This window comes from Seriola lalandi, unplaced genomic scaffold, assembly GCF_002814215.2.
Source record: "Seriola lalandi dorsalis isolate HSWRI2012SDOR001 ecotype SW California unplaced genomic scaffold, Sedor1 jcf7180002054694, whole genome shotgun sequence".
NCBI lineage: Eukaryota > Metazoa > Chordata > Actinopteri > Carangiformes > Carangidae > Seriola > Seriola lalandi.
In genome coordinates, this window is record NW_019525247.1 from 188,001 (window position 1) to 206,179 (window position 18,179).

At 40.2% G+C, this 18,179-nt stretch overlaps 1 protein-coding gene across 1 annotated transcript in view; it reads right to left on the minus strand.

Annotated features, from left to right (window-relative positions):
- Nucleotides 1-11,778, minus strand: part of mtm1 (myotubularin 1) — a 23,970-nt gene extending 12,192 nt beyond the window's left edge. Inside the window, 6 exon segments of the mRNA XM_087178691.1 lie at nt 1,147-1,248; nt 2,327-2,437; nt 3,108-3,202; nt 4,799-4,871; nt 6,455-6,536; nt 11,689-11,778. Of these exon segments, the coding sequence (XP_087034817.1) occupies nt 1,147-1,248; nt 2,327-2,437; nt 3,108-3,202; nt 4,799-4,871; nt 6,455-6,511 (438 nt within the window). The 5' untranslated portion in view covers nt 6,512-6,536; nt 11,689-11,778.
- Between the last annotated feature and the right edge of the window lie 6,401 nt (nt 11,779-18,179).

The window sequence follows — 18,179 nt, forward strand, 5'->3', positions numbered from 1 at the left end:
GTAGTGTATGCCATCATGTTACGTGATTATCTTTGTAAATAACAAAAAAAAACAAAACACGACGTCGATGCTGTGCGCACACACACACACACACACACACACACACACACACACACACACACACACCTTATCTATTATTATTAACAGAAATAAGAGAAGTATAATAATGAGAAACATTCTAAAAACACAGATTATAAAACAGATCATATCTAATTAAAGTGCAAAGATTAAATCTGTTGTCACTGTGACCTGAAGCTGCTAACCTTTTTCACATATCAGAATACTTAGCCTCTGGTTACTGTTAGCATAGCAAGCAACAACATGTTCAGCTCTGTGAGTGATTCTGACTGAGATGCTCCTTTAATATTTGTCCTACTGTCCGCAGAGTTATACTCAGACATTTTAATCCGAGAACCAGATGTTCAGATGTAACACAGTTGTTCATATTTTTGTTCTGATGATCAGATGCGACAGTTTCATGTCCATCCTATAGTCTGTCGTTGTCTATGTAGAAGATGAACAGAACTTTTTATTTCACTGTGGACGCCTGAAATAACTCGCACCACTTGGCAGCAGTTCGCAGGACACACGTCAGACAAAGGAGCTGTAAACACTTTTAAAAGACAAACCCCTGCTGCATTATAAAGCTGAGAGCTTGGCTGTTGTCCAGTGTAGCCCGGAGGTAGTTAGCAGAATGAATGCAAAAGGTTTTCATCGTCTCTTTTAACCTTAACCAGAGACATAAAAGAAGCCGTACTAAGGCTCTGACACAGATTTGATCACATGCAGATATTAGACAGGCAGATGTAGCTGCGGCGTGGGCGGGCAGGTGTGTGTCATGGTGTGTGAGGGGGCTGCATCTCTGCATTTCAGCATTTGCATGAATACTGGGCTCTGAAACAGATGGAGGTTGACTGAGCCAGAGCTGACTGCTGCTATAAATACACAGAGTGTTCACGACTGGACTAATGTTCACCATAAAGACAGCGGAGCCTCTCAAACAACCTGAACAGGTGTTCCTCCTGGTTTAGTCAACCAGTGTGGATCTGATGATCGGAGGAAATGAAGCTCATCTGTATCATCTGCATCTACCCAACAGCCCTCAGTCAGTGGACGGAGGCAGAACTGGATCAGACGCTGACTTACCAGACCATGTGACAGGGGGAAGGCGTGTCTGAAGAGCAGCTCAAAGATGTCTCGTCTGCTGTGGCCCTCCTGCTTCAAGGCAAACCTCAAATTCCTCATGTCCTGAGGAGACAGAAGATAAACACATTTACTACCAATAAACACAGACACACACACACACACACACACACACACACACATACAGTACTGAAGACAGATAAGACCATGTTCCAAGACAGAGAAGCATTTCTTCATGGAAGTATGTGTGACTGCCGTGTGCTCTGATGCCAGCACAGGATTTCTGGATGACTTCATAACTGAAACTCTCTGAGCTTTTCCGCTGATTTAACACTGAACTCCTGTAACTCTTCTAGGGCAGATTTCAACACCTGGAAACAGACTGTGGAAAATCACTGGAGTTCTCTTTTAATGTAGTGGCTTCAAAACAGCAGAGGTTGTACAGTATTCACTTGATTGAAATGTGAATATAATAGACTATATTAGACTTGGGCGATATTCAAAATTTAATATCTTGATACAATCAAGCACAAAAATCGCGACATACAATATTATCAACAAACAATATAATTATATTATTGTATTTTATGTTTCAGGTAGAAGTGATGGTGCCACTAAACAGTGGCTCAAAGTTTTATTTGTCACATAGTACGTTACAAAGGACAGTAAGTAAAGCAGTGAAATGAGGGTCAGACTCATCAGCCTGTAAAATAAAATATTATGAAAAATATTGCATATCTAAGTACCATATGAAGTATCTAATCGTATATTTATTTTTTTTAAGTATTGATATTGACTTTTTTTTGTACTGTCCATTTTGTAGCTGTAATACTGCAAATATCCCCACTGTGGGACTAATAAAGAAATATCTTATCTTATCTTATTATTATATTATCATTGAATATTGGCCCAAGCCTATTGGCTATAGGAAAAAAACCCCATTGTAACTCATAAAGTATAACAGTTATCAATATGAAAAGTCAGAGCAGCCATCTACAGTGAATTATACAGAATGTGAAATATCAAATGTTTTGGTGGACTGCACAAGTATTTTTAAAATGTTAATTAAAAATACTGATTGTATATAAAAGCTGAACATTGCATATCAATATACATTTCAAGCTCAAAGAGGGTTGCTGTAAACATCTAAATGACTATTGGACATGTAATAAAGCGCACACACCTTGCAGGTGATGTCCAGGCCATACGAGTTTTCTCCTCTGCTTGATGCCCCACCCATCTTCTCCACCCGACTGATGGCACCCAAAGGAACATCCAGTGTCACCGCCACATCCTACAACACACAGTCAGCATAAAAAAAAGCATGCATGCTCACTACATCAGCCAATCAGAAAAAATGCTTTCAATACTATATGGAATTGTTCCCTGAAAGTTCATTTAGGAGAATTAATACATACACAACCTGAGAAACCCCAGACCTAGACCCCAGATACCACTGAACCCAGAGACCTTCAGACTGAACCGATTGAATCCTGCTTAATGTGAAGGCACTATCACTTCAAATATTCAGCTGGTTCAGATTTTAAAACTCTCTAGACACGGACAGTGAATTTGCAAATGTGACACAGAGGCAGCAGAGGTTTGTAGTTGAGCTGAAAGAAAAACATATTTTCATTCTTGATTGATACGTTGATTTTCTTTTTCTTCAGTTTATCATTTAAATTAAGTCTTAAAAATCAAAAACAAAAACATTGTGACCTCTCCTGAACTTTAGTTTATTACTGTCCTGTTGCAAATTCCTCTGGATTGACCAGAGCTAAAATAAGTTTTTTGTACAAAGTGTTCGTTTGAGTCAGTTAAAGGTGTGGCTCACAGGATCAGGATGGAACCAACTCATCGTCAGCCAGGAAAAATCCTGTTTGACCTGACACACACACACACACACACACACACACACACACACACACACACACACACACACACACACACACACAGGGACTTACAGTGTCTGAGCTCTTGAAGTAGAGTCTGTAGTTGGTGATCAACACTTTTCCTTTCACAGCTCCACTGAATGGACAGATGTAGATGATGTCTTTATCTGAAACACACAAACATATTCATTTGACTTCTCTCTTATACCTGAGTCTTATTGGTGTCACAGCAGCACTCCCTCCTGCAGACAGAGGTGTTCAGGCCTCATTGTCACTGTTGGTGAGCAGTGAGCACAGTGGGGAAGACAACACACTCCTCTGTGGTGGGTTAGAATGGCTCTACACTGTGGTGTGTGGTGAATGTGATACCTGAGGCTTCAGCCTGGTCTAACCGTTGTTTTCATAATATATACTTATGTAGAGCTTTTCTAGTCTCATCGACCAGTCAAAGTGCTTTACACTACACACAGGCCCTGTTCACACCTGGCATTAACAGGTTAATGAGGTTAAACCAGCATTAAACCAGCATTAAACCAGTGTTAAAACCAGTGTTAAACCAGGATTAAACCAGTGTTAAACCAGCATTTAACCAGCGTTAAACCAGCATTTAACCAGTGTTAAAACCAGCGTTAAACCAGTGTTAAACCAGCATTAAACCAGCGTTAAACCAGCACCTCAGTCTAATCACAGGATCACAGTTAACCTGGAGGATCTGCAGCTCTCTCATATCTGACCTGGAGACCTCAGACCCTGTTCACACCTGCATTAACATGAGTCTTCAGTGACCACTTGAGATCAGATCTCACTTCCTTGCTTTATATGCAAATAAACACGTTTGGGTTGTTGTTTTTATCCAATCTGACAGACGGGTCCGTGGTCAATGTGCTTGTGTGTTTGTGTGTGTGTGTGTGTGTGTGTGTGAGAGTGAGTGAGTGAGTGAGTGAGAGAGAGAGACAGAGAGAGAGAGTGTTATTGTCTGTAATGCTCTGGCAATATTGTCCACCTGACATTCATGCCAATAAAGCATACTGCATTGAATTGAGACAGACAGCAAGAAAGAGACAGAGCGCGGTACGGAGGGGTTGAATCAATCAATGTGCTGCTCACAGCTCCACAGTGAAGTCAGGTTTAATCAATTTGAAATAGTAAAATATTTTGGTATTTAGGTAAACTGTGTTGGGACTAATCAGACTGTGACAGAGGACACTGAAGTTGGTCCTTCAGTGTGGACACATGTGGTCCAGACCACCTCCGAATGTGGTCTGAGTGATCGGATCTCAAATGTGTCCTAAATGAGTCTTGGGTGCGTTCACACCTGAACTTAAAGCTGACCACCTGTGATCAGATCACCTGAGACGGATGTTAATACCAGGTCTGAACAGGGTCATACACACTTCAACATGCGGCCTGTAGGAGCTGGGAATCGAACCACCGACCTTCCGCTCTACCCCCCTGAGCCACAGCCACACACACACACACTCTGTCAGTGTGTTCCTGTTGCTGAATCTTGAAAATGAAAAGCATTTTCATGATGTGTGAGTATCACAGAGGGGTTATGTTAGTTCTTTGTTTTCTGCTCTGTAGTTTGACGGGAGGAGAAACACGAACACAGCACAGTTGTGTTGGTTGCAGACATCCATCACAGTTAGCTCGTCTATAGTGCCACATTTATTGTATTTATTGTGACCTTCATCGTGTCAAACTAACTGATGACAGAGAGTCAAAAAAAAAAAAAAAAAAAAAGACGATAGTGAAACACTCACCTGTAATTCTCTCCTCTCCTGGCAGCAGACTGACATCTGCTAACAACTCCATCTTCAGAGACTCTCTGGAGGTCTATACACACACACACACACACACACACACACACACACACACACATACACATACACATACACATACACATACACACACACACACACACACACACACACACACACACACACACACAGAAAGTTGTATTAATAAAGAAAAAATCACAACAAGTAAAAAACAGGCGAAAGTGGAAGTCTGAAGTGTGTAAGATTGAAACTAGTTCTATTAATAAAGTGTTTATGTGGAGGAACACACAGGAAACAGGAAACTCAGACATGTCGCTGTAAGTTTCTAATAGTTCCAGTGTTTGTGTCTCCACAGAGAACCACTGATCCTCTGACGTTTCTGCTGAATGAACCTGATTCTACTTTTCCTGACTGAACAGAAACAGTCATCATCATCTTTACAGTATAATGTTTCTCTGACCGCCTCGCTGTCTCTGCTCTCCGTTAAGGGTCAGCTGTTCAGGACTGGGAGGACTGTTGCTGGTCTGGTGACTGTGTCCAGGCCCAGGTCCAGGTCCGGCCAGTCCCACAGAAGCTGACTTTAGCCTTTTTTCTTCTCTGTCGGTCATGCAGATGAGACAGCAGCACAAACAGTTCAGAGTCTGTGTACAGGAAATAAAACCCTGCTGGTCTCCTGGGAGGTGTCTTCAATACTAAAGTAGGACACGGTGTCTCTGAGGACAGAGTCAGATTCTCAGTGTCCACTGAGATGAGACTGTAAACATGGATCTGTTCCTTTTATGGAAGATGATGGAGAGAACACCATGAGGTTATTAACATGCTCTTCATCCTTTTATTCGCTTTTCATTTATTTCCTGTGTCAACACAACTTCACCGACTTCAGACACATTCACAAAAGTCTTCAGTCCCTTGGTCCAGTTCTTTGTAGGACCTGGATTCTTCCTGTCAGATCCTCTCAGACTCAGACCGGACAGGAAGTGTCTGTGAACTGTCCTCTTCAGGTCTCTCCACAGATGGTCTATGAGGTTTAGGTGTGGACTTTGTCTGGGACACTCAGGGACAGTCAGAGACCCGGTCCTGAAGACTCTGCAGTGTTGGTGTTTGCTTCAGGTCACTGTGGAGCTGAAAGGTGAACCGTCTCTCCAGTCTCAGGTCTCCTGGACTCTGGATCAGGTTTTCTTCAGGGACCTCTTTGTATGTGACCAGTCTCCCTGTCCCTGCTGCTGTTACAGTGACTGTTGGGTTCTTGGTCTCATCCCTGGACCCAGGTCTAGAAGAGTCCTGGTTCCAGACCTGTTCCTCTTCACAGTTCTTGTGAAGAACACTCAGAGCTTCTTGTCCTGATCTGTGTCTCACCGCAGTTTATCACAGAGGTCTACAGAGAGTTCACTGGACTCTGGTCTCTGTCCAGACCTGCAGGTGAACTGTGGGACCTGATCATCTAGAGACATGGCTCTGAAGACTTTTAATAATGAGAGATTCAAGGTTTGATTTTAGTAACATGTTTTCACTTTGTCAGTATGAGTTATTGATTATAGGCTGATGGGTAAAAATGAAAGGTGAATCCATTTAAAACTGGATGACCTAACTAAGTGAAGGAGAGTGAGTTCTCTCTGACGCTACTGTGAATCCACTTACACTGGAGATGTGTGTGTCCAAGGCATTAGAGTTGTAGACTGAGACAGGTGAGGCCATTGCTCAGGGAGGGGGCTTCCACAGGCTGAGACAGAGAGAGAGAGAGAGAGAGACTGTTAGGACTGCTATACCCAACAGAAGAATACTTAGTATTCACATACTCATAGACAGTGATTCATTTATTCATTTACCATGAATTATTATTTACATGGTGCCAACATCATCAACACCAAAGCTCACTGTGCAGCAGCTGAACCACAGACCCGCCTCATGAGGTTACATCAGCTGCTAACTCTGGGCTTAACTCTGGACTTCCTGTATCACAAAGCTGGTTCACTTCTAAATGGAGTACATGACAAGGCATGCTGCACATCTCCAGGGCAGTTAACATGTGAATAACCTACCGGCCAATCAGCTCGCTGTTCTACTGCAGGATCCTGATGAGAACTAATACAGTACTGAAGTCACCTGATCAATACTGGATTCATCAGGTCATTGATGTCGATATTGAGGATCTTAAAATCTCAGCAAAGTATCAGCCGATATTTATTCTCCAATATAAACCAATCACCTTTCATTTTGTTAATACATTTAATTTAACTGACATTTTACAGTGTAAAAGCAAACCCAGACTCTGTTTCTACATGACCTCAAGCATAAAGTTGACATGCACTCAGCGAGCGCTTTATCAGGAACACCACACCAACACTGGGTGGTCCGTCCTCTGCTCGCACACAGCCTCAGGTTTCTGTTCTCGGTGACAGGAAGTGGAACCTGACGTGGTTGTCTGCAGTTGTAGTAAAGGATGGGTATTATTAATATTTTAACGGTAGTACTACTTTTATCGATACCGCTCATTAATCCAGTAATTTTACTGTATTCTTATTGGTACTTATTGTTTGTTTTTTTTGTAGGAGAAAAAATATGTGTATCATATGTTTGTCTTTTGGAATTTATCAACATTTACAAGAGTGCATCAAGAGTGAAACAATAAACATCAGATTTTTGGTCTCTAAAAACTCTTTCTGTTCTCATCACTCTCTCCATAACAATGTCAGCAAACCAGAAATTATGAGCCATGTTTTCCTGTTTTTTTGTGGTTGGGTGCCACTGCACACTACAAATGTAATTGATTGTTACCACGGTAACATTGGTCTTAGGCCTGAGTCAGCCTGGGGGTAAGGTGTCTAATGTTTTTGGCTTAAAATGAGTCAGTCTTTATTTTTGTGAAACGGTCTAACATTAGACTGATCTGTGATTAAACTGAAGACTGGACCAACGCTACAAACCAGTCTCACATATCTCTGTGAAACTGGCCCAGGATCTGCAGGTTCTACAGGTGTTCCTAATAAAGTGCTCAGTGAGTGTTCTAATGCACAGGCTCTGATTCCAGTAAAGTGACGATAATAATAAGCGGAGCTGGATAATTACAAACCAGTGGAACCAGTTTGTGGTTCATTATATCTGATTAAAGAAAGTAGGGATGGGTGATATGAAACTATTTATTAACTCCATCACAGTTTAACACCAAGGATTTAACTTTCGCTCAGAGATCCACGTCTCCTGACTGTTAGTCCCTGGTATTAGTCAAGCTCCAGATACACTAACTCCCATAATGCAACTCATCTCGCATCTTTGAATTAGACCCTCCCTGTGTGTTAAATTCAGAAATCTTTGATTTAGGTTATTTATACTGATTATTCCTGTTTATTTGATCTGATTCATTTATTGTTTTCACTATTTCTGTCATTTCTTTTGTAACTTTGTTAAAAAAAAAAAAAAAAAAAGCGCTGCATGAATAAATTATGTTGTAGTTTATTATTAAATGTCCACGTCTTCCAAATGTCACCCCTCCAGTGTGTAATAGAAGCTTTCTTTCAGTCTCAGAGATAAACCTGCTGAAGACCACATCAAACAGCTGTCCATCACAGGGTCATATTCTACCTGGTGACAGGTAAACTGACTCGGGTCTAAAGAAGGTGGCACGTCAGTGGATAGGGTTTGATGATGAATCCCATGTAACATCTCTTTACCTGGTCTGTTTGGTAGAATGAAGAAGTCTGTTTTTACTTCACTCGACAAATTTATCCTCTTAGATTTACCAAAATAAAACTGGATGAAAATATAACTTTGTCCACCACAGTGACATCAGTGAGAAACACCTCTGTGTTCAGCAGCAGCTCAGACTCCATCTTCCAAACTAAGCACACAGTTCAATCAACACCGCTTTAAATCAATTTCAATTAAACCTGAACATTACAGCCTTCATGAAGCAGGATTTACTGCAGGACTGTTGGATAAGTTTTAGATAGGGCTCAACAATTCACTGAAATATTATTGAAATCTCAATACGGCCAAGTGCAATATCTAAATCGCAGAGGCTGCAGTTTTTTGATAAACGGTCAAATGTGTCACAACAGCAGAGACATATAAATGAAGGATTGTTGTGCTACAGAGACCCCCAGCCTCCAAATCAAATGCAAAGATGTAGAGGACCAAGACCGCCAAAAAATCACATCATCATTTTTAAATGTATTTTCAGTGAAAATCAAATGAAACTGGAATTACCACCTCATGTTTTTTGATTATTGATTTGATTATGATGTCACAGTGAAGCTGACCTTTGACCAGTTGGATATAAAATGATGTGACTTCATTTTATCGTTATAGACATTTGAGTTCAATTGTGTCAAAATCAGTGCATGAATTTGTGAGATATGGCCAAAATGTGTTTCGTGAGGTCACCATGACCTTTACCTTTGACTTTTAACTACCAAAATCTGATCAGTTCATCGTTGAGTCCCAGTGAATGTTTGTGCCAAATTTAAAGAAGTTCAGTCAAGGCGTTACTGAAATTTTGCATCCACGAGAATGGGACGGACAGAAGACCCGGACACAATATGCCTCTGGCTGTTGCTGCCGTGGAGACATAAAAATAAGTTTTCACAATCATTTTTTTTTGCATATTGTTCACCCCTAGTTTTAGCTGGTGTTCCTAATAAACTGAGAACAGTGTAGTTAAAAGAGGGAAAGAAATACAAAATGAATTTAAGCTTCTTTCTTAAACTAATCCATCATACTGTGTCATAACTGACTCTGATAATTATTCATGAAGTTGTTTTATAGTCAGTTTATTTTCTATAATGTTGTTGTGTTTGACACAGTGAGAGACTGAGACCTTCACAGACAGATCTGATCTGAACGCACTTAAACGCACCATCACTCTTAACCTCAGGTAATCCGACTTTGTGTTACTGCTCAAGCTACCAAGAGGGGATATAAGCCGACACTGCATCAGCTGTACTGATCCCAGACCAGTCACCAGGTGAGTTTCCATCCACATGTTTTTACGCTCATTCCTCTTTCTGTGCATAAAACATAAAATATCACATAAAAGTTTTTCACTTGGGTGAGTTGGAAAAATAGGAAAAAAAAATGGAGACCCACTGCCTCAGCTGAGACGGGAATCTCCTCAGTCCGCAACATCACCTGCAGACGGTCAGCTGAGCGACAGGCTGTGAGAGAACTGAGCACCCTGCTGCGATGCATCAATACTCACATTAAAGACATGAAACTTGGCAGGAGGTACTGCTTCCTCATTCTGTGAAAGCCTCTGACAGCAGCGTGAAGACCTCACCATCACATCTATTTATAGTCTGGTTCATGTTGGTTTGATACGAAATGAACATGAGCTTCATATTACAGCTTCCTGTGTCTCAGGTTATTTCAGAGCTCATGAGTTTGTACTGAGGAAGGAAATCAGTACAGCAGCGAACAGGTAAACACTACCTGTTTTGACAGGGACACCTGTAACCATGGTGACTGCACATTAAAGATGACACCTCAGACTGTTTAAAAGATAAATGGCAAACACAACGTTTATACACAATAATCAAACGTTGATTAATCAGAATCAGGCATTTCCTGTACTGCAGCGGATCCATGCTGACACATATGTGACGAACTGAAATCAATCAATAATATTGACTATGCTCATGTATTGATCCCACTCCAGCAAACAGCAGCTGGTGCAGGAACCAGGCTGTAGAGTCTGCACAGACTCACAGTCAGAGTGTTTCACAGAAAAAAAAAATCATGATGTGATGATTCTGATTTTGATTCTCTTTCTATCTTTAAATCGCACCTCAAAACACAAACTTCAAAGCTGCCTGTTCTCTTTAACTCCAACACCGGCATTCAATGCAATCATATTTGTTTTATGCAGTTATATTTATTCTAATTTATTTCATTCTTGCTATTTTTTTCACTAACTGTGAGTTATAAGGAGTCCTTGAGATCTTTGAAAGGCACCTATAAATAAAATGTATTTTTATTATTATTATTATTATCATTCTGACAAATATTAGGATATGAGTTAGGATTACAGTGGGAATATTAGAATTTCATTTTCACTGAAAAGAATATAAACATGATGTTGATGTTGGCTGAGGTCACAGTGCTTCATTTATAAAGACTGTGACACATTTTATCAGCGATCTTTTTTTTTGTTGTTAATATTTTCATTAATTTCCCAGCCACAGCAGCAAAACAAACACATGCACAAGCTGAATAGTGTTCATTATATCCTCATTAACATCTCTCCCACACAGCTGTGTCAGAAGCCTCTGACCTTTGACCTGAGCATCAGTTATGATGACAAACATCTCTTACAACAAAGCACTAAAACACTTTCACCTCATGTACAGACTGAAAAAAGCTTATTCTAACCGAGCACAGAGAGATACGATGACCAGACAGCAGCTGAACCACAGCGAACTGATTTTATTTAGGCTAGTTCACAGACTGGTTCTACGCTGGAACCCAGGCTGGTCTATCCGGTATTTTCCACAGACTATCAGGACCTGACAGCTCAGGATCAGTCCAGCAGCTCTGAGCCCTGAACACAGTGTCTCTGTGTTTCTCTCCATCGGCAGCAGATCAGGGTCAGACCCGGGTTCTGTTCACAGCAGGTTTTAAACACTCAGAACCGGCAGGGTGGGGGAGAACAAAGGTTCTCCAACACCCCTGAACTGAACTTTTCCAACTTGGCCGCTCCAGCGGGTACAGCTGTGGAGTTGACCAGGAAATAGCAGAGGCCTAAACGGTACGGCGGCTCGCTCCAGCCGAAATTCAGGCTGTTTCTCCGCCACAGAGCTCAGAAACCTCCGGCAACCGCCTCCGGAGGACACTTAGTGAGGACGCAGCTGGACTCACCGCGGCCAAATGCCTTTACTTACCCGCAAAGTGCGATTCTCCCGCGGCTGAATGTCGATCTGTTTCCCTCAAGCCACAGCAGGAACTTACTCTCGTCACGTGCCGGCCTGTCATGGCGCCGATTGGCTGGTTGTCAAACTACTGCGCGCAAAGAATGTTGGGAGATGTGGTTTCCAAACGGGTTGCCATGTTCCACATTTGTCATATTAGGCACGAAATGTTTGTCAGATTTTCAAATGAATGCGCGTCATTTTTGGCAACAGAACGTACTGTTATATGCCTATTTTATAAAATAAAATAAAATAAAATAAAGTGTTCATACAAACAGAAACAGAGAACTGAATTTGAGGCAGTAAATACTATTAAAAACAGATTTAAATTTCACAATGAAATAAAACAATTGGAACAATTTCATATATTGACATATATGTCTAGCCCATAGAATATGTATGTTTATGTATTTATGCTTATATTGTAAGCAAATGTTACTGTAATGTAATGTTGTAAAGTCTGTCACTATATGTTGATATTATAAACAGTAGATTCCAAAAGTCTGAGACCACTTTCCCAGAATGAGAAGATAGAGATATTTAAAATGAATGAGAAATGAATAAGAAAAAAAACATATATAAACATTTAAAATTTGTAAAGGTATGTTGTTCTATTCTGACAGGTTTATTCAACTCACAACATCCAGGTGAGAAAAAAATAACAGGTGTAAAAAATAATAATAATAAAAAACTCTAATAACAACCCATGTACATATGAAATCAATAACTTGGTTAAAACTGTTATTACAAAAAGCATACATTTCATTATTCACACTGACAGTTTACATTTATGTTCTTCCTTTCTGCTTGAAGTTTGTCTCTGACTGATGATGTAACTACTCACTAATTACATAATACAGTGGCGAGAAAAAACATGTTTGCAGCCTCTACTCCCTTCATCCCTCTCATAAAGGAACAGAGGCTGCAATCCTCCATCTGTCCACAAGATGTCTCGAGACTCTTTCCCCATTTTCTGTCTTCAATCACCTCCATCACCTGTGCTTCCCCACCCACTCACACACCTGAGCCCAGCTGCCTCATCACATACGTACAACATCTCTGCCACTGTCACCTGTTCTTCTGTGTCTGTTCTTACCTGTGTGTGGTTCACCTGTTCTGCCTGTTCTGCCACCTGTGTCGCTGGTAATAGCGTGTATATGAAGCTCACTGCAGTCAGGAGTTATCAGACCTGGAGTCCAGTCAGTGAAAGTAGACTGTTAGTGTGATATCAGCTCAGTGACACTGTGTTTGTCTATATTTGTCAGTTAGATGAAGATCAGATAATATTTTCTGACTTATCAATGTAGAAAACCAGGTGATATATTCTGTCTGTCCACTAGAAATAGTTTGTTATTTCACCTCTCAATCAGTTAACCAGGTTCTCTGCTGTCATCACATCTGGCTCCATAGAGAGAGACAGCTAACACCAACATGAATGAATAACAACATCAATAACATTAGCAAGCTAAGCTAACTAAGACTACACACAGATTCAATCTTCTCACAGCCTCAGTGTGTTTGTTAGTGACTTTATTTCTAGGCTGTAACATTATTCAGTATCATCATGTGATGACTTTACACCTGTAACTGCAGTTCTCATCTCTATCAGTAGATAGCAGTAGAGCTCAGATGGTGTTTGAATAGTGGTTCAACTGTAAATGAGCCAGCAGAGGGAAGCCACTACCACTGTCACATCTGTACTCACTTACTGTGCAGGTTCATAAACTTCCTAATGATGTTTGTTGTAATGGCAATGAAGTTCACTCACCAGCTCAGTGACATTAGACGTCTTCATCATGATATAACACACGTCATTCTCCAATAATGAGAATCAAAGGAGTTCACCACAGTCCAGTTTGCACACGAGCAGATGAAACCTCTAGATAAACTGAGTTAGCTAGTTTCTAACTTTAGCCATAAGTTATAGTTTAGCAAACTAATGTTAGCTAGCTGATAGTGCACCCTTTCATTTCCAGTGTTAGCTTATCATTTCATTAGCAATATAGAATGGTATGATCTAATGTTAGCAAACACCGGTGTTCAGTCCTGAGCACTGAGGCAATTGAGGGTTAATTGTTGCAGAGATACATTTTGTGGTGTGGTGGTTTAGGCTTTTACCTTTAACATTAGTTTTTATAATACACACCCTCTTTGTTTTCATTCAGGAGTGTGGCCATGAACAATATAAAAATCCATGTGTACCCAACACATCAGTCCCCCCCCCCATTGTCATTGTATAATTTGCACACTGATTATGATATTTTAAGAATGTAAATTTAAAATGTAATTGAAATCCCTGAAGATGGAAGATGAACTCTAACTCTCTGGTTTCTCTGGTTGTATATAGTAAATGTTTTGAGTGATTATTGTACACAGTGAAGGTCTGAAGATCTGATTGAGTTGATCTTCATTTTTGGAATTTTTTTATATGAACATTAAATGGATCAGCAGCTCTCTGGATCTGTGGTGTGTTGTAAGTCCATGTGGTCTGGTGCTGGTGTAATTTTATGTGTGAGTATTAGTATAGATACACACATGAATGTTGAGGCCTGACGTCAGTGAGATGTGAACAGTCTGAAGAACATCACTGTTTTTAACCGACCCATGCAGCCCACCAGTTAACTTCATTACTTTATAATCAATGTGACCTCATCAGAGCTGCAGAGACACTGACTCCACATGTGGACATGTCTCCATGTAAATACATCAGTTCACACTGGGTGAATGTCCTCAGCTCTGCTCCAGCACCCCCCCACCCCACCTCGTCTCCCGCCTGCCTCTGTTTCTCCCCTCACACTCTCTTCCTTGTGCCCGCTCACCTGTTGGCCCCGCCCATCCACACACCTGTTCTCCTGTTCTCACTACCCCAGTCAGCCCTGCAGTCACCTGATCTCCCCCCACCTGTTCCCCGCTCCCACCATATCCCAGCCCTTTGTCCCCAGCCTCTGTCAGGTCGTCTGTTCTTGCTCCTGGTCATGTTCTCCCATGCTCCTCGTGTTCCTTATGTTCGTGTTCTGTTCTGTGCAGCTGGTTTGTCACTGTGTCAGCCTTGTGTCGTGTTTGGACCACATTAAAGGTGTGTGGTGTTTGAGGTGAAGATCTTGTGTGTTGCTGCTGTCCCACAGAAGACACTTATTTCAAGTTGATACCTGTGACCAGATTCACCTGCACTGAGACGGACACAGGCTGCTGCTCTCCACTCTGTGTGTGTGCGGGTTTTCATTATCTTAAACAGATGAACTTGATCTGAAAGAGCATCAAAAGAATAAATACACAACTGAAAACTTGAATAACTCAATACGAGCTCATGAACGGGCCCTGACCCTCCAACAAGATATATATGGTTGGAGCTGACATGAAGACTCATCAGATGAATAATAAAGTTCATTTAAATGGAACATGTTATTTAATGTGATAAACCAGTCTTATGGATGATGGAACGAGGCTTCCTCCACTTCCTGTTTGCAGGTAAGTGACAAACCCTCTTCCACACGTGTACACATACTGTATGTGTCATTTTCTGACTGATGTATTTTTAATATACAGCATATTACAGTGTGATATCTATATTATCATATTTATATATTATGATTAATTAAACAGTGACACATGACTCATTAAAATATTTTTAAATGTGACAAATACAAATTCATCTCTTCTAAGTATGAATAATATTTTTTTTTAATTAATCACACAGTTAATTTAAAACGTGTGTCTGTCACAGCTGTACCATCTCGCGTTTCCATTTCATCGGAGTTAAATTTAAAGTCGTGTTTGCGGGGCAGAGAAATGAAACGAGCGCTGACCAGCGGATCTCTGATTGGCCAGCTGTCGCCCTCTGCTTTGAGCCGGAACAGGTGGCAGGGTCAGAGGTCAACAGCTGGTCAATCTTACATTTCTATCAATTAGAAATAGAATGAGGAATACAAAAACATTCATTTGCAACTGTAATGATTACTATTATATCATCAAATTTTATTAGGCTATATCTAGGCTAAAGATGTAAAATTATAATATTAACATTAGTATTATTGGTACATGTTTTGACTCTGTTTTTAATTACTTAAGTAAGTACTTTAAGTACTTTAAATTCATATGAAATATTTTATTTTATTTATAATTAATGTAAATGATCACTTCATTAATGAATTCTAATGAAACACTAAAAACTCACAGTTTCAGGTGTCAGTCCAGAACAGTTTATATAGTGTTTTCTTTTTCCAACATGTGGCTGTAGATGGTGTTTATAAGCTGGATTCATGTTGAATTCATATATGTAATTTGTCTGTTGGCCTAAAGGTCAAGTTTTAATATACTAAAAGTTTAAAATTAATTCGAAAGTTATTAAAAAAATTTTTTATTAATTATCCAAAATTCTAAAAGTCCTGAACTTGGTCTGGCATCAGATCTAAAGGTTTTGTATTTATATTTTATATTTACCTCATTTGAGTTTATTTGGGTTTTTTGGGTTTTCAACAATACACTAAATGTGGTGTGTAAAATACTTGTGCTTCAGCTTTATGTCAGATCAGAGCATTATAGTAGATTGGTTTAGTTCTGTTTTAGACCCTGACTCTGTTCTTCTTCTTTCACTTTCTTGATTACTCACTTTCACTTTGATTTCTTTGCCGGGGATCAATAAAACCCATCTTTTCTTTTCAGTTATTTCTTTATGTTCTGTTTGAACTCCAGTGTATAATATTGTTTCTATTACATGTGGTGGGTAGTGTGTTTTATATGTGTCGTGTCAACTACTGAATTTCCCTTGGGATTAATTATGAATCTATCTGTCAGTGCCATGCTGCTCACTGCTGAAACCAGCTCCCAGTGGAGATCAAATCTGCCCAAACTGTAAGTGTCTTTAAAGAGAAGCTAAAGACGGCTCTGTTCTCCACTGTCTTCAATTCATCTTATTATACCCCTTTTAAAATATGTGTTTTTATGCTGTTTTCTGATTGTGCTTTTTACTTCTAGCACATTGAAAGACCTCTGTGTATGATACATAATGTGCTGTACAAATACATCTGTCTTGAATAAATGAACACACAGTGATTTACGCTGACAAAAACAACATAAATCACACTGTAAAACCACCCTGACTATCACCATGGTTACCCTTCTCCATCTAAAAACCATCCCAGTTATCCCACCACCTCCACTAAGGGGCAAAATAATAATTATAAACCTAATGTACCGACATGGATATCGAGCCCCCACCTGTCTCACAGCTGTGTGTGACCACACCCACAGTGACTACACACATCCTCATAAATCAGCTGTTTGTACACATCCATGCAGATGTGCGTGTGTTTGTGTGTGTGTGACCTGAGAGAAGAGAGACCACAGTGATGCTTTACTGTGTCAGTCATCTGTTACAGATGTTTCACATTACAAATACATTAATAAATACTAAAGATTCAAGTATGTCATAATAGTGTTATAAACCATCTATTAAGTGTTTATACATTACTACAAACGCTAACTAGGGTTTTTTGAGTAGAGGGTTATAGCTAAGATAAATAACAAGTGATGAATAATAACCTATATGGTAAGAATTAATGGAGGAGACTGAGAACACATGATAAGGTCATATCCAATATCCAATCAATATTCAATCTTGTGTTGAAGAAAGTGAAAGGATTTACTATAATTCATGTCTGCACAGAGACACCAGCACCTGCTCAGTCTGCAGTCTTCATCATTACAACATCACAGTAACACACAGATAATAGTGAAGCTCAGTAGATGTGCAGGAAGAGGAGGAAGGTGAACATACACAGTCCTCCGGTTCATGTGGTGAAAAGGTGTTTGAACCCAAATCCTATCTAAACCCAACCTTTCATTGCTAGAATCAGAATCAGGTTTATTGCCAAGTAGGTTTTCACATAGCAGGAATTAGCTTTGGTGTTTTGCTGCAACATAATACACATAGCAAGAAGAAGAAAATATAAGATAAACTGCACCAAACTGTGATTGGAGACTGAATATGATCATTAAAAAAACAAGAAAAGTCCAGTGAGTCTAAAGATGAGTAAATATCAGTGTGATGAAGCCAGGAGTCTCCTGACTTCATGACTTCATGAAGAGTCTCTCCAGTCATAATGAAACATCTATTTTCCTCTCACTACGGCTTTTAAGAGGCTCTGACAGCTGCCGATGTTTAGCGCTTAGTAAAAATAACGCATTGCTGCAGTTTGCGCAGTCCTGTGCGCCTAGTTTTTTAACGGCAAAAAAAAAAAAAAACGCGCACAGGGAGCCACAGTGTGTTTGATACCACACCGTGTAATATTATTACACAACTGCTCCTTAGAAGTCTCTGCACGTCCACATGCACGCATACACACACACACACACACACACACACACACACACACACACACACACACACAGATAGCGGCGGAGGGGGGAGGGCTGCAGTGATGCTGAGCCGCTCCAGTGAGTCCAGTACGGAGGTTTGACGTAGG